At 42.7% G+C, this 22,402-nt stretch overlaps 1 protein-coding gene across 2 annotated transcripts in view; it reads left to right on the top strand.

Moving 5' to 3' along the window:
• The window catches only part of phf20b (PHD finger protein 20, b), a 44,678-nt gene extending 24,605 nt beyond the window's left edge, over positions 1-20,073 (top strand). For both annotated transcript variants that reach the window (XM_036591302.1, XM_036591301.1), the window contains 7 exons: positions 65-154; positions 3,559-3,737; positions 6,740-6,839; positions 7,024-7,219; positions 8,996-9,401; positions 17,204-17,426; positions 18,883-20,073. In XM_036591302.1, the coding sequence (XP_036447195.1) occupies positions 65-154; positions 3,559-3,737; positions 6,740-6,839; positions 7,024-7,219; positions 8,996-9,401; positions 17,204-17,426; positions 18,883-19,028 (1,340 nt within the window). In that variant the 3' untranslated portion in view covers positions 19,029-20,073. The remainder of the gene's footprint in view (positions 1-64; positions 155-3,558; positions 3,738-6,739; positions 6,840-7,023; positions 7,220-8,995; positions 9,402-17,203; positions 17,427-18,882) is intronic.
• Positions 20,074-22,402: the final 2,329 nt, after the last annotated feature.

The following is a 22,402-nucleotide window of genomic DNA, read 5'->3' as shown; positions in this document are numbered from 1 at the left end:
TATTCATCATTTCTTCTATTTCTTTTCTTTTTTTCCCATCTTTTTTTGTGGGTGGGGGGTGCAGAAAGAGAGAAGCGGCGAGAGAAGAGACAAAGGGACTTCTTCTGCATCAAGTCGAAGAAAAAGAAGAAGAAGAAAAAGAAGTCCAAATCAGGTAAGACGGTTTGGGCCGTGAGAAACATGTGGACGTTGCTTAGGCTCTCTGGCTCCCTCGTGTGCTTTTCTGCTGGACTTGCAGGCTTTTGCGAACACACACAAGCATACAAGCACATCTGTATCCTGCTGTATCTGTCGTGTCTGTAAAAATCACTCCTATTAAAACTGTTATTTAGATGTGTTCGGTTTGTGTTTTAACCTGATGTGCAGTCAGTGAAGTCACTAACAGTGATGTATTAGCATTGATAATGCAGGGGGGATTCTGTGTTTCAGCGCTGATGGTGGGATTGTTGGTGCTCTTAGCTCATTTCCTGATTCAGTTCATGCCTCTTGCTGTTCATTGCAGGCCCTGAGTAGCCAATGCCAGGATCATGGGTGGGGATTCTGTGGGCCTTCGGTTAAAAATATGAAAGAGCGCAATGAATTTAGTTCTGTAAGTGAATAATATTTGAGAACAGGGTAGAAATAAAGCCGGTAAACATCGGTAACGGGACTAGTTTGCATAATCTCATTTGCATTATTGCCAACTGGGCAGCGTTAGCTTTTGCTGTTCTCTGGAAAACCATTTTTGGATGGTGTTTTTTCCAGTGTTGGCATTTTTGGATGAAATATTCCTTATATGGCTTTTACTAGAGTCCAGTCTCAGCCTACAGACCAGTTTTAAGGCCATAAACTAGCTGAAAAAAAGCTTAGTCTGGTGTCGCTCCTGGTCTTGGTCTCCGACTCACCTCTAGTGGTCTTGATTACAACTGTACTGTCACTATCAATTATAGGAGTAATTGAGTAATCTAGTCATAATTTTGATGATTTAATAAAATATTTTTTGTTTGTTTTTGTTTGTTTTGTTTAACCATGGGCCAGAAGTTTTAATCCGCACTTCGATAACCTAAGAATAGCTCAACCAGTTTGCATTGAAGTCGTAATAATTGAGTCGTGACGGCTCTTAAAAGGAAATTATTTTAAAGGAATAGTTCATCAAAAAATCAAACTTAACCAATTTTTAACTCACCCCAGATATAGTCAGTCAGCCCTGACATGTTTGGAGTCAAGATTGTCCACCTATAGTTTAGCGCTGGAACTACAAAGCTAATATTGCTAAAAAAAAAACAACAACAACACTTGAAGTCAATAGTCACCCAAATCTTTTCCTTAAATACCACCTCAAAACTTCTCTCAAACCTCATCCGAGGCTTCATTAAGGTCTCACAGACTTGTCCATGTAGTTTAGTTCACAGTATGACCAGAGCCGGTTTATGAGGAACCTGGCCAATCCACCCCCGTTATATCAAAACAGGACAGCAGAGGGCGCCCGTGAGCGAGTCTCAGTGAATGAGAGTAAGTGGAGCTCAACAGCTAAAAACGAGAAGTTAAATAGTTTCTAATCACTGAACCAGAACTTTCCTTTAACTGTAGAAAGCAGAAGGATGTATTTCACTAAAAAACAAAGAAAACTTCCTTTTTTTCTACAGCAAACGGTTTTTGGGAAGTAGAACGCTGGCATTACTGCTAGAGAGTGATGATTGGTTGGCGAGCGGAGCAGCTCATTGGCTGTTCGCGCTCACTGACGTCATGAACGTACATGAGCCGCCATTTTAAACTCCTATAACTGGAATTTAAAAGCTCTTAAAAATATAACAGTAGTGTTAAAATGTTTTATGCTGCTCTGTGTTCAGGAAATAAATGTATTCTTTAACATTTAAAATATTTAAGCATTTATAAACTTTGATTTTGCTCAAATGCTCCATCTTAACCCATTTATTCTGGAGCTCGGGAGCGCCCTCTAGTGTTTGAGAAACCTGGAAGACATGATGGAGTGCTAATTCTCCTCTCTACAAGTCCTACTGTCAACTGTAAAAATGAACGAAACCTCGCTGTGTAGCTGAACATTGCAGGTAGCCTTTTTAGACATCACTGTCTGCAATCACAAACCACCACAGGAGCAAGAGTGCTGATTTAAAGCAGTCAGTCAGTCAGTCAGTCAGACAGACAATGACCGTCACAAATCCAGAGAGTCCAGAACCAGTCCTTTTAATTTATGACTGCTTTGTAAACACCAGCCGTGATTTTGTCTGAGGTTACTCTGTAGCAGTGAAGTTTTCATACGGTGATGTTAATCTCATCGACAAGTCTGTGCAACTTTACTGAAGACCTGAGTGGTTTGAGCCGATTAAGAGAAGTTTTCGGGATGTATTTCTGGAAAAGATTTGGGTGAATATTGACTTGTGTTTGTTAGCAATAGCCACGTTTTTAATGCAGCCTAATAATCCGTTAATAATCCGACTAACAGCTCAATCAGAATAGAATACGTCCATGTAAACACCTTAATCAGAATAGGTGGGTAATCCTGTAAATAATCCGTTGAATAGAAGAATAATATCCGTGTAAACGCCTGTATCTGATTACATTCCCTATCGGAAAGTTTAAGTCCGTTCTGATCATGTTCGTCGCGTCGTAGTGAAAGTTTATACCGTTCAACATGGCGGAGCAGAAACTGGTCTGCAGAGGAGACGAAGTTCATGCTCTGATCTTTAAAAGACGGCGGTGGGACGGACGTCCAGTTTATGTGTCTCAGAACACGACGTCTTCCTCTCGGCCTTCTTTAATAAGGACATGTGAAGGACGTTTTCCTGAGTCTGAGATCATTTTAAAGCAGTTAAAAACACAAGCGCTGCTCACTGCTGCTCATCTCACTCTGACTGGACTCACGTGATGCTCGCTGTCATGGTAACGTCTACACTAAGTCTTCATCTATGTGGCCTCACAGCTCTAATTCTAAATGAAAGAAGCACGTCTTGACTGATGGGCTACATCTGGGCTGAGTGGAAAGTTGTGTAAATTTGATTTTTTTGCCAGATTATTTCTTTTAACAGACTCCCAGAATCACACCTGGTGGATTCTTCATTCTTCTGCTTTGTGTGTGTGTGTGTGTGTGTGTGTGTGTGTGTGTCCTAACGCTGTCTGGCGTCTGCTCTCCCTTCCTCTGACAGACTCTCACAGCAGTGAGAAGAGCACTGGCTTTAGCTCCTCCCCCTGCAATCTGAAACTGTCGCTCAAATTGCCCCTCTCCCACAAACACTGCTCCTACGCCGCACACTGCCCAGAACAGGAGCTGGACGACGGTGGGTACCAAACACAGCTCCTCCTCCAACCAGCTTGTCACTCCACTTTGTCTCTGCTTATAGTCTCTATTATTTCATCTCGGCTCTTTTTATTTTGCCGTCCTGTGTCCACTTTGGGCTTTTTGTGTGTGTTTCTGGTACATCATCATTGCTACCTTCAGCTTTGCTGTTTGTGTTGTTGCTCAGTGTGTGTTTGTGGGTGTGTGTGTTGATCAGAAGGCCTAGTAAATGTACAAACCATGGTCTCCAAGTGAATCTTTATCTCTGCTCTCCTGTGGTACAGGTGAAGACAGTGGCAGCGACTGGTCCACAGACAGCCCTCTGTGGAGCGAGGAGGAGTCGGAGGCGGGGCTAGAGCTGAGCACGCCCATCTCCGAGCAGGGGGCGGAGACGGTGACCCATGACGCAGAGATCGTTCGTTGTGTGTGTGAGGTGCAAGAAGAGAACGACTTCATGATCCAGGTGGGCTCATTCCGCTGATTCTTCCCCTCTCGCTGCTCTTCTTGTTCAGCTTCTTACCTGTAGACCAGTGATCCACACAGTGTTTTCACATGGGGTTGTACTGCAGCCTTCCTCCCACAAAACATCTTCCAGTGCTAAAAATGAACGTGGACTTTGTGTTTTTATAGCTGTGGTTACTTCAAAGTTGTTAAAAACAAAACAGAGATTTAATATCATCCAATTAATGTAGTCTAATAACAATAATAGTGTACTAGCAGTAGCCTATAGGCTAAGAGGGCATTTAGATGAACTTTAAACTCTCTCCAGCGCCGTTCTTTTCATTGTCTTCTATGACGCAACCTGCATCGCAACTGGAAAGCACTCCTCTAGCCAGTGTAATGTGCTTGCTGTTTAAAAAATATTACCTTTTCCACTGAGCTGCACAAAAAAGCATCATACGTCAAAGGCAGCACACCAATCAACGTTGGATGTCTTGTTACCAACAGAGGCAAAGCTCTTTGGCTGTTGACCAACACCCCAGAGCAGTACACCACAAACTGAATGTGTTAAAAAAATAAATAAATAAAGAAAGAAAAGAAACGTGCTGCTTCACTTTTAACCCTTGTGAATCGCCAGTCTTGCTGCCGAGATCAAATCACATGAGCGCTGGGTCAGGATGTCACAGCAAAAAAAAAAAAGTCACACTGAGCTTCGCTGTCAAATTCCGTCAAAAGTGCTGGCAAATTTTTGTTTGATGTTAAAAGACCAAGTAAACACAGAGGTAGGAAAATATAAATTTCATATAAAAGTCATATTTATGCATGCATAAGGTTTGCAAAATGGGCTGGGGCTTTGCGGTTATCATTTATCTTAATATCCTCATCATTTTTTTTTTCATATGAAGAATCTATTATTTTTAAATCTGGAGTTTTTTGGGTCCAGTATGTTCATACAGTATGAAAAAATAATAGTAAGTTCGTATAGGTGATAGATGCTGAACATATGCTGGATGCTGACCTTTTCTTCCATTAACAGCTGGAATGCACTGCTCTGTAATAATAAAATACCAGCCTTGTTTAAAATATGAAAATATCTTTCCAAACTGTAAAAACATTTTTATCGTGGTCAGTTCCGCCTCTGCAGCGCCCCCTCTGGTTCAACTCGGCTGTAGGTGCGGATGACGCGTCTTGGTGCCGAAGTACAATGACACGTCTGCAAATCGGTCAACCCCCTGATGACGCCCTACTCGTGCAAGAGCCTAGTGCAAGGAGATAACCACACTCACACGCTGAGCTAAATACCCCGAGCACCACCTCACAAGGCTGCGAGATGCCAGCTGTCTGTATCAACTGTAAATAACCCAGTTAATCTGAGCTGAGTTTGTAAAAAAGATTGGTAATGGTCAACGTATGACTGGGTGACCCGGAGGACCGATTAAGTGAGGGTTCTCATTTTAAGGTGCGCGACTCACTGAACAGACATCAGCGGCAAGCAACACTGGAACTACGGAAAGAGGAAAGGTTCAGCAAAGGTTAACGTTAAATGGCCACTGTTACTGACTGCGTCAACCTCTCCTCCTGCTTTCCGTAGTTCCAGTGTTGCCGTTGATTTCTGTTCAGTGAGTGCAGCGCCGAGGGTTTGGGTTGTACAGGAGACGTGAATTTGAGGGGTGACTGAATCGGATGTAGCACCGGTAAGTGTTATGAACAGCTTGCAGAACGTAAGGATTTAGGTCCACTGCAGGAAACCCTGTCTGACCGGTGATGCAGTCTGCGACCTTGATGTCCAACAGGAAAAACATTTTATTCATTCAGAATTCAGGGCATCTAAGAAATCAGGACTTGGGTTATATCAAATATGGACCTGCTGAACAGATAATTAGAAGCTGGCTGTTGTGGTTTTAGGGAATGTTCTCCCGTTCGGCGCCTCTGTTGCTCGCTGCTGATCATTTTCCGGCACTACATTAACTCTTCAGCAGTTTGAGTCAGCGGCTCATACTGTTAAGGCTCAAGACGCACCGCCTGATCAGAAACACCTTCCCTCGGTGAAGATGGGGATGGTAGTAGAGAAAAATCGTCATCCTCGTGCCCCTCCCATTTTTGAGCATTTTTCAAATTGTGCCGGGATGGAATCAGCTGGAAATAGTGGGGTGTAGTTACTCTTTAAGCTCATCTTAAAACCTCTTCAACTCCTTGAGACCACCGGTGGTTCCAAAACACACTTCGTCATATTCTTCATAACTTCCATATTTCATAAGCTACATTCAGAAGGTGGGGGTCGTATGAGAGCTGTAACTGTCTTCTTTCCAGTCAAATAGATGGGTGATGTCATTTTAAACCCTTATAATAAAAGAAGCTGAACTCACAATTTTTTTTTCTACTGAAAGTCGACCCATTTTTCCACAAATCTGGGCTATAAACTATAAACAGATGGCGTCTCTTCAGTGATCTGCTCTGTAAACATTACTTTTATAAAAATAAAATAATACAAAGATTTTAGGCTTTTAGCAGTAAATTGTAAGCATGTAGCAATATGTGTAATCATAAAACACGTTCTGTTTATTTTAGGGGAGCTTTTACCAAAAAAATAAATAAAATAAAAATATACATTTATTTCATGCAGTTACTGAATAATTTGTCTTAGGATTTGGTCATGTAAATTCAGATGGACAAACCAAAACATACCCTGGAGAATAAGAGGTTAAGGTTGTGGTTAGAGGACAATAAGGTGAATTTAACAGATATTTCTTTCAAAGCATATTAAATTTAAGTAGGTCTAAAAGCATCTAAAGTGTTCCAAATATTTTTATATTAATCAATCTGTAATTTAATAAAATAAATCAAACTAATCTTTGACCAGATTCCACATGCACGATGAGCAGATCATAGGGAGAAAAAGGTCCTCGTGCACCTACTTGTGGAAAACCACTCTAGAGCCCAAAACAAAGCATTATTCCAAAATACTACCACAGGATCCTGCAGGCCTGCCTGACCACTTTCTCTCTCTCTCCCTGGTCTCTCTAGTGTGACGAGTGTCTCTGCTGGCAGCACGGCACATGCATGGGCCTTTACGAGGACAGTGTGCCTGACTCCTACAGCTGCTACATCTGCAGGGACCCTCCAGGTGAGCCCCCTCTAATCTCCACTCTCCACACTGCCTCAGTGGAGCCTCCTTTATTAGAAAAGTCCAGTGGAGTGTCCAGGTTGCCTTGCAGGCTGGCCATGAAATAATTTCTGCCACTTCTATCTAAAACGTCCTCTCATGAGGAGGCTGGGCTGAAAGTCTGTGTCACTTTGTGTATTTTTAGCTCAGAGACAGAGTCAGCGCTTCTGGTACGACAAAGACTGGCTGAGCAGCGGCCACATGTACGGACTGTCCTTCCTGGAAGAGAACTACTCTCACCAGAACAGTAAGAAAATGGCTGCCACACACCAGCTCCTGGGCGACGTGCACCGCGTGTTCGAGGTGCTCAACGGCCTCCAGCTCAAGATGAGCATTTTACAGTAGGTGGAAGTTCCTGTCACTGTCGCTCAAATGCATTTTGCCCCTTAAGCTGTTACCATTGTTTCCTTGACACTGATTAAGCCCAGTTTTCCCCACTGATTCACAAGCGCGAAGTTTCCTTAGGAATCTTTATTGTGGACCTCAAGGTTCATCCAGCCAAGGAGAAGAACACAATGGTATTAGCGCGTACAGATGACTGCAGTGTATAAAGGATTCCTCTGGGTTAGGCTACATAGGACAGTTAAGAGCAAAAACAAAACAAGATCATAGTAAAACTAGCTTAACGTGACCTCCTGTTTTGACCCTGTGATATTTCAAGCCAGGCAAGGCTTCAATTTTTTTGTTTACTTTTGTAAGCAATTTAATTTTGTCATCAGGCTGATCAGGCAGTGTTGGGAAGTAATTAGTTCAGGAATTTTTTTAAACTTATGTTGCTTTTTCCAGGCCTGAATTGAGTCTGGTAGTAGATTGTGTTTGTTTTAACAAGTTCATACAGAAAATACAGTTGTGTTGTTGATAAAGGCCCAACCCCATTTCTTCTTTTTACCCCTACCCCTTGTTTTCGAGTGTCTCCTTGCCCCTTGGAGTTACAGGGTAGTGGTTGAAATCCTCCCTCTGAAATGGGACCCTCAAATAAAAAGAGCATCACTTCATTAACAGCTACCAGCGCTGCTCTGTAGGCGACCCTGCCAGTCTGCAGTGACAGCAGAGGAGGGTAAAGTTCAGCTCCTCATTTAAATTTAGGGAATCATCTGCCTTCAAAAAGGGACAATTATTTGTTATTGCCCACCACTAATTCTTCAATGATATGAAGCTTAGCTCAGCTATTTACCAGCTTCTTGTTCGAATTTCTCCGTTCCACCTTAAATGGTGCAGCAGTTCTGATTCCTGAGGTGCCAGAATGTAAATGCTGCACCATTTAAGGTGGAGCGGGAAATTTAGCTAACTAACTACCAAGACATCAGCACACTTTTAGGGATTTTTTACTTGTTATGAAGAAAACGACCATAATACACTGAAACGACATTAAACCAAAGATAATACAGTGGTTATCATGATTTTTTAATGGAGAAAATATTTACATTTGTGGGTTTCTTTGGTCGCTCGCGCAGCCATCTTGCTTTTTTCTCATAACACTTTGGAGTGTGCCTCTGAAAAACCTCTATTTGAAGGGCCATGTAGCCCTAACACTTCGACACCCTACCCTTAGGTCTGAATGCACAAAACGAAGGGGTAAATGCTGAGTGGTAGGGGCATAGGGTGAAATGGGATTGGGCCAAAGTCTGCATTAAATATGACAAAACAAACCTGACTATATAAAAACAAAACTATGAAATTATTGCAGTATGTAGGCTACACACTGTGCCTGTGTAATACATTTTTCTATTTATTTTTTTTTATTTATTTATTTATTTATTATTAGCACTTTGGCATTGTCTTTTTTTTTCTACTGACACTTTGATGTCGTCTAATGTGGCCCCTTTTTTCAGCAAAAAAATCCCTGAAAATTCCTGTGCTTTCTGTAGAAAGTGACACTTTGGAGCATTTTCGGCTGAAATGTTTCGGTGCCCAAAATTTTAGTCTTTAATTTTCTTCATTGACGGAGCAGAATTGTCAGAGATGTCAGAAAAATCAGATGATAAAATGTTTTTTACAGCATACGTCGGTTCACAGATCTACAGATTCCTTTTTATGTTTAATAACATGCCTTATGATTTCAGGGTATGTATGTAACGTTCAGTGTTGGTAACCAGCATGTTCTCCGTCTCTGGTAGAGCGCAGGCCCACCCAGACTTGAAGTTGTGGCGGCAGCCCTGGAGGTCCAACGATGGCGTGCGCAGGAAATGGGCGGGTGACTATGGCATGGCCACGCCCTCCCCCTCCTCCCCTCATACTGCGGAGCTCAAGGACGATGAGCCTGAAGCACCTGCGCCAGCGGGGCCCCCCTTCTCCTTCCACACCTCCTACATTAGCAGTGAGCACTGCTACCAGAAACCACGTACGTACTACCCGGTGCTGGAGCGGCGGCTGGTGGTGGAGACGCGCGGTGGCTCGGAGCTGGAGCACAGCCTGCGCAGCAGCGAGGACCTGCTGGAGCTGGCCGAGCACCGCTACGGCGCCCCACTGGAGTACGAGCAATGCAAATTGCAGCTGGCTGACCGCACCGCCGCCAACGCTAAGGTGAGTTTCTACAATAGCAGGCCTATGGTCAGGTTCTTTTAGGGCAGTGGTCACCAGCTCTGCTCCTGGGGATCAGCATGATCCACAAGAGTTGAGCTCCAACCTTAGGCCCAGACACCTAAGACTGTAAAACTGCAGAGTAATTAATATGTTCTTTGATGCATTATAAGCTTCAAATTTGTATTTTAAGCCACTCTACCTTGTGTGAAAGTGAAAGTAAACCACTGTTAGTGGTTTACTTTTAAGCTACAGACGTGATCCACAGATCGGGACATTCAGCAGATAGCAAAAAAAGTCAGAATGCCAATTCTAAGGACTAAACCTTTGGTACTTACACCGACCACTCTCATTGTCCATTTTATCAGCTCCACTTACTATATAGGTGCACTTTGTACTTCTACAGTTAGAGACTGTAGTCCATCTGTTTCTCTGCATACTTTGTTAGCCCCCTTTTACCCTGTTCTTCAGTGGTCAGGACCCCCGTGGACCCTCACAGAGCAGGTACTATTTGGGTGGTGGGTCATTCTCAGCACTGCAGTAACACTGACGTGGTGGTGGTGTGTTAGTGTGTGTTGTGCTGGTCTGAGTGGATCAGGCACAGCAGTTCTGCTGGAGTTTTTAAACACCTCAGAGTCACTGCTGGACTGAGAATAGTCCACCAACCAAAAATATCCAGCCAACAGCGTCCTGTGGGCAGCGTCCTGTGACCACTGATGAAGGACTAGAGGATGACCAACACAAACTGTGCAGCAGCAGATGAGCTATCGTCTCTGACTTTACATCTACAAGGTGGACTGACAAGGTAGGAGTGTCTAATAGAGTGGACAGTGAGTGGACACAGTGTTTAAAAACTCCAGCAGCACTGCTGTGTCTGATCCACTCAGACCAGCGCAACACACACTAACACACCACCACCGCGTCAGTGTTACTGCAGTGCTGAGAATGATCCACCACCCAAATAGTACCTGCTCTGTGAGGGTCCATGGGGGTCCTGACCACAGAAGAACAGGGTAAAAGGGGGCCAACAAAGTATGCAGAGAAACAGATGGACTACAGTCTGTAACTGTAGAACTACAAAGTGCACCTATATAGTAAGTGGAGCTGATAAAATGGACAATGAGCGTAGAAACGAGGAGGTGCTCATCATGTTATGCTTGACCGGTACACTAGCTTTGAAAAATGAGGCTATTCTCAGTGTTTGTCTTTCTTGACAGTGTCGTTTTCTTGCATTGCTTTCGCCTCTCTTCTCTTTCTCCCTCTCTCACGGCCGGCTGCCAATGCTGATTCAACACGCCTAATTGGCCAGAAAAGCATTGATGGAAACCGGCTGGAGCCAACAGTGCCGCACTGACTACAGGCGACGGTCAGCCGGCTAAGTCCGAGGCCTTAATCCACTACGCTTGATCCTATCATTGATTGTGTTCAGAAGACCTTAATTAACTGAATGAGCTGTGTTAGCTTTGAGTTGAAAGAAGGTAGTTGAAGTTGAGTTGAGTTGAAATTTATGGCTTGAAATCCGCTTATTGTGATGATGACACGTCCAGTGTACCCTGGCCACATAGCTAACTCAGACTGACCAACTCAGACTGACCATCTTTGCTATTAGTAGGTCTTTAACACATAAGGCTTTTGGCTTGGTCACTCTTTGCTGAAACAAAGCCATTTCCAGACTTCTCACATGATGTCCACATTTCCTGGAAAGAGCAGTTTATAGCTAAATGAGTCAACTGGGGCCTCAACAGCCAGAATCTGTGGCTGTCAGACCAGTCATTTCCATGAGTTGCTGCTTCAGTCTCTGCTGTTTTGACTCCTCACATTTCTCAGATGGTCTTTATCTGTGATAGTTAATGGCAACAATGCTGTAATCAGCTCTGCTGCTGATTTAAAATCAATTTTTTGTCTTTTGGCTTAGTATTAAAGATCTGCTACCCGATCTAAGCCTGATTGGCTCCGATAAAATACTAGGTTTAGGTTATTTTTGTCATGGGCTGGAGGTTAGGGAACCAGCCCTGTGACCGGAAGGTCGCTGGTTTGATCCCCTGAGCCGACGGTACGTGGCTGAAGTGCCCTTGAGCAAGACACCTGACCCCCAACCGCTCCCTGGGCGCTGTGGATAGGGCTGCCCACCGCTCCGGGCAAGTGTGCTCACTGCCCCCTAGTGTGTGTGTTCACTAGTGTGTATGTGGTGTTTCACTGCACAGATGGGTTAAAATGCAGAGGTCAGATTTCCCCATTGTGGGACTGATAAAGGTCACTTAATCTTAATCTTAATGTGCAATGTCAGGTTCTTTTTAATTCGTGTAGTGGATTTGTACCTTTTGTTCATGCGTCTCATTTTCTCTCTTTCTGTCTTTCTCATTTCTCTCCCTCTCTCTCAGTCCCTGCAAACACGTTGGATTTGCAGTTTAATTCGGAATAGTTTCGGAGTTTGAGAGAAACTGGGAATAAGCTTAAACAGTAATCAGTCGCAATCGCACCATCAGTGATGAGGAATTTCCAGCTTGCCTGCTAAACTCACCCTGAGGCCCAATCCTGTTTCTTATTTTCATACCTACCCCTTGTTTTCGAGTGTCATCTTGCCTCTTGGAACCGAGTTACAAGCGGTAGTGGTTGAAATCTTCCCTCTGAAATGGGACCCTCAAATAAAAAGAGCATCACTTCATTAACAGCTACCAGCGCTGCTCTGTAGGCGACCCTGCCAGTCTGCAGTGACAGCAGAGGAGGGTAAAGTTCAGCTCCTCACTGCTGGGCTTTAGTTACATTTAGGGCATCATACGCCTTCAAAGAGGGGGGCAATTATTTATTATCACCCACCCCTAATTCTTCAGTGATATGAAGCTGAAGTCAGATATTCACCAGCTTCTTGTTCAGATATTCCCGTTCCACCTTAAATGGTTCAGCAGTTCTGACATCTGAACTACTGCACCATTTAAGGTGGAACAGGAAATTTAGCTACTGAGACATCAGCAAATTACTAGTGATACATTTTTTTTATGCTTGTTATGAAGAAAAGGACCATAATACAATGAAACAACGTTAAACTAAGATAATACAGTGGTTATTGTAAGTTTTTAACAGAGAAAATTCTCACATTTGTGGGTTTTTTGGTCTCTTGTTCTCCATCTTGCTGATTTTTCTTCACCAGTTTATCCTACCAACTCAAGTGCTTAATAACAAAAAGCACTGTAAAACCGTGGCTGTGACGTTCCATCTATCTTACTAATAACTAAACTAATAATCGATTATTCGGATTATGAATCATTACATTAGGAAATAACTCTTATGCAGCTCTCAGCTTTTAAATTTAGCTTGATGTTGTTTTATGCGTTTGCTATGAAAACAATGATGAATAACATTCAAGAATTCACTGTTTTAATGAACTTTCCTGCTAATACAAAAGATAAATAAACCTCCTTTATATTTTTCCTTAAATTAAAGTTAAAATTTAGAACAATGGATGTGCAAAGTAGCAGCAATAAAATATAGCAAAATTTAAATCAGTTTTCTTTCAATCAAGTGAATAGAAAAATCAAATTGCCGCGTCCCAAACCACACATTTCTGTACTTCACATACTGCACTAAGGAGTGCACTTCTAATGGTATATTTTTACACACTACTTAGTAGGGGTGGGAATCTCTAGGCACCTCACGATTCGATTCGATTACGATTCAGAGGCTGCGATGCGATTATAAAATGATTATCGATGAATTTTTTTCTATACAGCATTTCTATTTTCTCACTGTGTGAGTTCAAGTTTCGAGTTTATTTGTTATTTGCACAACGTCAGGACATTTATGCACTGAAATGCTTGTGGTGAGACTCAGATAATCACTCTACAGAAAGTAAATAAGTAAAAATAAAAATACAAGAAAAAACAACTGAAATATATTAAATATACACAGAATATGGAGACAATATACATTTTAAAGTGACTAAGTTACTCTGTGGTGTTATTTAAAGTGACTTGGTACTTTTAAACCAAAGTATTTGTAATGATCCATAATGAATTTACTTCCAATATCTCTTATTAATAAATCAAATGGAAGTGATGCGGCAAGTGAACTAGAAGGCTCTCATTCACTGGTTTGTTTGGAGCACATGAGACGCTGCTGCTACTCATCTGTGATAAAATGCGCAGTTACGGTGACATAAGATCCAGTGGTGATGGACGTCCACACAGCACACGTTACAGCTATTCTACCCGTTTAATTCAGTGATTTTATAACTTCAGTTTTGGTCTCGTTGTAGAGACGGGGGGATCGGTGTGTCAGTAAAATATCTTTGAGACGGGTCGTGTGCAACATAGCGCGAAAGCCCTGTTTCGCAACGACTGAGAACCGCCGTGCAGACTGCAGGTCACATAGCAGTGATGCGTTATTCGCATTTATAAGCAGCACAGTTGGTTTCCGTTAAATCTGCAACGAGAGACTGTCAAACACTAAACAGTTGCGAAGCTGAAGTCGCTTCTCTTTCGAATTCTCCCGTTCCACCTTAAATGGTGCCGCATTTACATTCGGCGCCGCAGTTAGAATTTAAGGTGGAACGGGTAAATTCGAACAAGAAGCTGGAGAATGAGAAGCGACTTCAGCCTCTTAAAACAGCCGAACGCTGAGAGACATTTAACTGATCTACTTCTGAGGAAGGGTTTTCTGGCGGAGATGGGAGGAAAGCGGCTGTAGCTGTGCTGAAGCTTAAAGCAGAGTAAATCTGTGTTTTCATTTATATTGTTTAGCCTAAACTAGGACATCATCACACACTGAGACATACTGGACATTAAATGTTGTGGCTCCCAAGCTGGTTTGATTTTTGTTGAAAGGACAAAATGGCTCTTCTGATCATTTGTGTTGTGACTCCTGATCTAACCTGGCTTTAATGCAGAGGGAGCCGGTCAGATTTCTCACTCATCCAGCTGTGTTTTTGTTATGTGCCGTCACAGACTGTCCGGGCGCTGCACTTCCCCACTTCCAAGTTCCGCCTTTTGCGTTCCGTCAATATTACGTTATCAGTAAAATATTTAGAAAATCGATTTTTGACATTTATGAATCGATTCAGAATCGTTCACATCCGCATCGCGATGCATCTAAGAATCGATTTTTTTTCCCACACCCCTACTGCTTAGTGAGCTAGTGTGCGGTTTGAGACGGGGCGTGTCTTGCCGAGATGTTTCCTCTTCTGATGCCAGCTAAGGTCGGCTTTACAAACAGCACAACTGACAACCGTTATTTCTCAGTTTAGCTCCACACTTTTGAGGATTTTGTTCTTGAGGCTGCCATCGCGCTGTTAAGTCTCCAGTGAGCGGTAATGTCAAAACATTCCTACTGAACGCGAGAAAGACACGTAATGACGTCACCAACTAATCGACTGCTACATCAGCTGCTGGTTAAAAATGCCAACTAATTTGGTCGACGATTTTAGTCCAATAATCGTTGCACCCCGACTCAAAGCTGAACTGAGCTTCATGTTTGAATGTTCAATTCCACCAGAAGGCAGCTGCCACACCATTTAAGGTGTAATGAAAATGTTGTACAAGAAGGCTACTGCAGCCTTGTGGGTTCGGGTCGGGTTCGGGTCTCAAATTTTGCAGCAGCATTCCGGCCTGATCAGGTCTGGCTTCCAGCTCACTGGTACAGTCAGGCTCAGGCCTCAATCCCATGCCCATGCAGACCTCTACTCCATATACAGTACATATTAGAGATGAAACAATATTAAAATTTCATATCACGATTATCATGACGGCGGCACGGTGGCGCAGTGGGTAGCGCTGTTGCCTCACAGCGAGAATGGCCTGGGTTCGATTCCCAGTCGGGCGACCGGGGTCATTTCTGTGTGGAGTTTGCCTGTTCTCCCCGTGTCTGCGTGGGTTTCCTCTGGGTACTCCGGTTTCCTCCCACAGTCCAAAAACATGCAGTCAGGCTGATTGGACATGCTAAATTGCCCCTAGGTGTGAATGTGTATGTCTGCCTATCTGCCCTGCGATGGACTGGCGACCTGTCCAGGGTGTATCCTGCCTTCCGCCCAATGACAGCTGGGATAGGCTCCAGCACCCCACCGTGACCCAGAAGGATAAGCGGTTTAGACGATGTATGTATGTATGATTATCATGACCGAAATTATCACGATTATCAGTATTATCGCGATATTGTTCAAACGCATTGAAAAGTAAAATAAATAAATAAATACTGATACACAAACTGAAACTCGTTTCACCAATTTGTATATTAACACAAATAGAATTGGCAGCAATATGCACTTTTTGTTTGCATAAACATTAAAAAATATAGTCAATACTTTTGTAGTATTACTTTTGTATTACTTACAGTATTTGTAATACTCTGTAAACAAAAGAACAGCAAATGTATTGTTATTACTGTTATTATTATTATTATTATTATTATTATTTACAATAACTAGGGATTTCCCTGCATAGAGAATTAAATCTGGACTAACTCTGAGGTGGGTCTTAATGGAAAATGACTACTTCTAAGAAGTGCTGCACTCGGGGGATTTCTGTCCGAACTGCAGCTGCAGCATTATTGTGCCGTTGTGGCGCTGAACCCTTAATCAACACAGCGCACCAGGAAAAACAGCCAAACTCACAGAGGAGCTGCGTGACGCGCTGTGAGCTGCAGACAGTGTAGAACTCACACAGCGTGTCTTCACCTGTGGAGCTGCTTCTCTAAAAGCATCTTAAAACTAAAACATAACTTAAAATTAAGGCGCATCTGAGCTGCGGCAGAAACACTCCTACAGTTTAATCTCTGAAACTCTGCTCCTCCTAAAAGCAGCACAGCGTTTACTCGCGAGGTCCCGTCTCAAAGCACACTATCTTCCCTACGTAGTGCACTTCGTAGATCATGAAATAGCAAATCCTTCACCCAAAGAGTGCAAGAAACGTTCGACTCAGTCATCTATAATCAACATTAACAACAGGTTACAAATTCCCTATTTAAAACTCAACTGCTTGTTAATGATGATCGTGTTTGAACAGTAGCGCCCTCTGTAGGGGACACTGAGTGATTTGAGACGGTGTTATTAGACAGTAAACCCTGCAAGCGAGACGAGAAAGGGGAGCTGTGCAGATTGAACCTCTGCAGCGTCTCGTTAACTCAGAGCTCATTTTGGAGACTCTGCTCCACAGAAATGTGTTAAAAGCTTTAGTTTCGATTCACAGCTGATTCACCGATATGACGCTAAAAGCTTAATTTTATATTATTAACGAACCATAAACATAAGTTAAACCACACAGATCATGACATTTCTCCTATTTTGAAGTCTCCACAGACTTCTCCATTAAAGTTAACCTTGCGTTCTCTAAAAAGTAGCGGGTGGTGGTCGCGAAGATGACACGTATGGTTGGATGTGTTGCCCCCTTTCGCCGCTATTTTCTTTCGGCCTGTTCTGCAGACAGGCTGGTCATCTTCAATTAACTTTCCTTCTGCATCCTTATAAAACACAAAACATGACCTGACATCAGACTTGGTCTTGTTAGAAGGCTGAAATATCTCCGAATCTCTGTCACCACATTCCGCCATGCTCTCCTTTCTCCCCCTCCCCCCCTCCCCCTCCCCTCTACACACACACACACACCACAGAGCTGCGTCTGAGAGATGATTCTGCCTTTGTTTGACTCTGTACAGCGAGTTTTTCACACCGGTTTTAACGATACTTTAAAGTTCAAACGGTACTACTAACCGTCATTAATTTTACCGCGGTTTACCGTGAAACCGGTAACCGTTTCATCTCTAGTACATGTTTAAGACCTTGTACTGACCTTATGGACGCAATGCTTTTGTGTTGTCAGGAGCTGGAGTGTCGCATGAAGCTGCTGGCGGCTGCTGAGAGAGAAAAGAGCTGTGTGGTCGAGGTGAAGGAGGAGGAGGAGCCTGACCCGGTCACCTGTGATCCCAAGCCTGATCCCGATCTCCTGCTGCACCAGCAGTGGCAGCTGAACCTGCTGGAGCACATTGAAGCTGTGCAGGACGAAGTCAGCCACAGGATGGACCTCATAGAGAGGGAGCTGGATGGTAAGCGCTCGGCCTCAGCACTGGCTAGTCTTTACCACATGCCGGTCTCTTTGCGGTTTGCGCAGAGTTGTCACTTTTATTTTCTTATTTTCTTATTTTCTTATTTTCACTCGCCTGCTTAGGAGGTTTTCAGTGTGGTTGGTGAATATTGACATTTTATAGCAGCTCTATAGATTAAACAGACATTAGTCACATATTCTTTACATTAGATCTGAAAGTTCGGATGTCGACCCCTTAAAAAGATCAAAGCCTGTTTGTGAATATTATTGGAACCGGTTAGCTGTATTCCCAGTTTAGCTAGTGAAGACTAAATATAATCCAGTCAGCCTACAGCCTGATAACATCAGTACATTTAGGCTGTTTCCATCTGTTGCACCGCTAAACCAGGAAATACCCAAGAAAACTACCCAAACATGTTTGATTCCATCTGTCACTCCAACTCCGGTCTCTCTCAGCGTCCTCTCAGATTCTTTATCCTCTAAACGGTGTTATTTGAGCATCTGTTACTGAAACAGACTGTACTGCGGTGGTTTCACCTGTAGGCGCATAACTACGTTGGCATTAGCGTCGCCCAGCAGGTACAACTCAAAGCACCACAGAGCAATTCTACTTTTTATCTTTCTGTCGCTTAAACACCAGTCATTCAAATTTGTGCTCTCATATATGAGCCTTTATCCTCTAAACGGGTGTTATTAAGCATCGGCTAGCTAGAACCGAGTCCGTGCTGCAGTGGGAGGCACTGTGCACTCGCGTTAGCTTAGCCTAGCAGATGGATCTAAAATCGTGCACTGCTTTCATTAATTTGGAGCAAACTGAAATTATTTTAATGCTTTCGGGGTTGAGGTAGTGCTGTAGGATGCTGTGGCACAATACCGATATAAACGTAGAACCAATCAGCGAACAGACGCTGTTACATCATCCCACCGAACGGTTCTAACTGTGCCAAAAAAAAGGGCCACAGATTAAGGAATGCTATAACTTACTGAGCTACAAAGCTTTAACCATCACTGTAAATAAATAACTAGTACATAAAATTAAGACCCCCTGAATAGACTATTAAATGAAATAAGCTTAATATAAAACCAGAGGAAAAACAATCACATCAACAGGTTCTCTGTGCTTCATTAACCACACGGCCATATCTACATAAACACCACACAAACAATACACATCACACAGACATGAGTGTGGATCACTGCGTTCCCTCCGGTATATAATCCTGTCCCACTTTCTGAGAGCAATATTCTTGAAATAGTGTAATTTTGGACAGTATCTTTCTTAAACCGCCGCTCTGTAATGGTACTGAATGCAGTCCAGCAGCGATGTTGACCTCCCCAAAATGGCAGCGCTGTTGACGTGCCTGGCTGGACCCAATGCAGCATCTCGGTACGTATATCTGGTGCAAGCCCTCAGGCCTGCAGGTCTGATTCAATGACCCTCTTTCTCTTTTTTCCAGTTTTGGAAAGCTGGCTGGACTACACAGGTGAGCTGGAGCCCCCAGATCCTCTTGCCCGTCTGCCCCAGCTGAAACACCGCATCAGACAACTACTGACAGACTTGGGAACGGTCCAGCAGATCGCACTCTGCTCCTCGTCCACATGAGGGCACCAGATCACACAGCTCTCCACGCAACGGGAGGGCTGGACATAGAGAGACTCGAAGCAAATTGAACTGAACAGATACTGTACTGGTATTGGTGAGGCACAGTTGGCCAACATGATGCTCTTATTGTGACCGCAGATCCCATGAACCAGTCCTCCGGAGGAAACTCCAGGCCAGACTAATCAAGCCATGACGGAAAGGCAGAGAGAAAGTTACTTGAAAGCTTCATAGGTTTAGAGATTTGAATGTATTTGAGGGTTGTGTTCCATATTCAGGCACCAATTACTCACTTAGTTTAGTATTTCTTGCTTTTTGGAGAAGAACGCATCTTAAAACGGGGGCTAATGACATTATGACATTAAATGCAAGGGTTTTTTTTTTTATTTGGCACTTACAGTTATCAGCGTATACAGTTCTGTTTGGTTGGTTGAATTTCTCCATCTACTTTGCTGACATTATGCAAAATGACCTTGTTGATGTTCATCTAACTCTTCAGAATGGGGTTTGAAATCCTGAGGATACTGTGGCTCCAGACAAAGAGAGTTTGAGGCAGTGACGATGGTTTTGTAGCCGTTTAAAAAAAAAAATACACATGAAAATGTTAATATGAAAATATATTTTAATCTGAAAAGTAATTGCATCTTACTTCTATATTTGTACTAAATAGACAATGTAAATTGCCTAGCGTGTCATCTTTAATCCATGTTCCAGACCGTTTTCGCTTGTTATTTTTTTTTTTTGCTATTTGATCTAAACTGCAATGTTATTAACTGTGACTATGAGTCTGCATTCATATTAATAGTGATAGACGATTTATCCTTAATCTCTTGTGAATACTGTAGTACCGTCGTTCCTTTCGTGTCCTTTTCGCCCCGATTTTGACAAGAATTGTTGTTTCTTGTGTTTCCTGTGAATGCAAATATTTTTACTGGTGTATTTAACAAGCACAAAAGGTTTTGAGATTTTTCATATTACATTATTAAGAATGTTTAATGTTCTTTTTTCCCTGTTATAGACACTTAAAACTTCGTGTTGTCGTTTCTGTTTTCTTAAGCAGATCCAAATGGATATTTTTGTTTCCGTACTTATTGAAGGCACTAGATGCCTTTTTAATTTATTGTAATTGAGAATTTAAGTTATTGATCCTGCTGTCTTTTTTTCATTCATTCTTTCTTGCTTTTAATCACAGTTGCTCTACTTTTTTTGTAGTGCAGTAGTGGGTGGGGTGTGTGTGTGTGTGTGTGTGTGTGTGTGTGTGTGTGTGTGTGTGTGTGTGTGTGTGTGTGTGTGTGTGTGGGCTGAGTTGTTGGCCAGTGTTACGGTCATGATGAGAGAGCGCGTCTGTGTCGGGGAGCAGATGGCCCCACAGTGTGTGGTCAGAAAGGTAGAGAGAGTAGTACAGTTCATTCTCTCTCTCTCTCTCTCTCTCTCACTCACTCTCTCACTTTCTCACTCTCACTCTCTCTTTCTCTCTCTCTCTCTCTCTCTCTCTCTCTCTCTCTCTCTCTCTCTCTTTCTTTCTCTTTCTTTCTTTCTCTCTCTCTCTCTCTCTCTTTCTCTCTCTCTCTCTCTCTCTCTCTCTCTCCCCCATCGGTTATTTGTGTTTTTTGTTTTTCTTTTTTTCCCTCCATAGTATTTCATTCGAACACAGCCTGTGCCTGGCATCGTTCTTCTGTTCTTCAGACCAACATATTCAAAAGTGTACCTCCTCCGAAAAACTCTGGTTTTCAAATACACGTATGGCTTTGTGAAAAAGGGCAGACGTCGTTTTTAATTGTTTGTTTTTGTTTATTTTCCATTTTTCTTTGTGCAGCCAGTAAACGTCTGTCCTCTGTACTTTTCACTTTGCTGTGAACTGTGTTGCATGTCTGCCCTTTTGCATTAATAGTCAAATACAATAATCCTTCAAGAACTTGTTTTTGTTTTTTCTTATTTTGATAAAGTAAGTCGTTCTGACTTCTGCAGTGAATATCCCTTCATCTCCAAGTATCCAGGGAAACTGGAGAAATTCTTTGTTATGAATATTAATACAAACCTGAAGCCAAGAAAATAAATATGTACTGACTGTAAGTTCAGCTTCCATCGATCTGTTTTCTTTAAATGTATTTATTCATTTATTTTTTTTTGCAGGGGTTTTATATCTGTATCACACATCAGGCATAACATTATGACCACCTCCTTGTTTCTACGCTCAGTGTCCATTTTATCAGCTCCACTTACTATATAGGTGCACTTTGTAGTTCTACAGTTACAGACTGTAGTCCATCTGTTTCTCTGATACTTTGTTAGCCCCCTTTTACCCTGTTCTTCAGTGGTCAGGACCCCCATGGACCCTCACAGAGCAGGTCCTATTTGGGTGGTGGATCATTCTCAGCACTGCAGTAACACTGACGTGGTGGTGTGTTAGTGTGTGTTGTGCTGGTACGAGTGGATCAGACACAGCAGTGCTGCTGGAGTTTTTAAACACAGTGTCCACTCACTGTCCACTCTATTAGACACTCCTACCTTGTCAGTCCACCTTGTAGATGTAAAGTCAGAGACGATAGCTCATCTGCTGCTGCACAGTTTGTGTTGGTCATCCTCTAGTCCTTCATCAGTGGTCACAGGACGCTGTTGGCTGGATATTTTTGGTTGGTGGACTATTCTCAGTCCAGCAGTGACACTGAGGTGTTTAAAAACTCCAGCAGCACTGCTGTGTCTGATCCACTCAGACCAGCACAACACACACTAACACACCACCACCACGTCAGTGTTACTGCAGTGCTGAGAATGACCCACCTCCCAAATAGTACCTGCTCTGTGAGGGTCCATGGGGGTCCTGACCACTGAAGAACAGGGTAAAAGGGGGCTAACAAAGTATGCAGAGAAACAGATGGACTACAGTCTGTAACTGTAGAACTAAAAATGGACAATGAGCGTAGAAACAAGGAGGTGGTCATAATGTTATGCCTGACCGGTGTGTGTGTGTGTGTGTGTATATGTATATATATATACATGGGCATTTTAGTCATATTAGACTTAACATACTACCAGCTTGCCTATAGAATGATAACCTGCACAGTTTACACTGTGCATATTTGTTATGTCTGAAATATTTCCATATATTGCTTCACTTAGATTTGACCACATCAATGACTTTATGAGAAACAATGTCAGCTGTTTTTGTCCTCACCTTTTTTTGTGGTTCTAGACTTAAAAAGGTTCAAAAAACATTATAGTGCAGGATTTATTCCATCATTTTTATTTCAAGGCATTTTATTCTGACTTTTTTAAGTATATATACACATAAAAGCAGACAGTTAGGTCCCCTATAATCAATTTTGGTGGTAAGTTAAAGTCGTCTTGCTGAAATTGTTTCTTTTGTCTTTAATTAT

Source organism: Colossoma macropomum, unplaced genomic scaffold (assembly GCF_904425465.1).
Source record: "Colossoma macropomum unplaced genomic scaffold, Colossoma_macropomum, whole genome shotgun sequence".
Taxonomy (NCBI): Eukaryota; Metazoa; Chordata; class Actinopteri; order Characiformes; family Serrasalmidae; genus Colossoma; species Colossoma macropomum.
The sequence above is the reverse complement of the archived record's forward strand: the minus strand, read 5'-3'. Positions and strand labels throughout refer to the sequence as shown.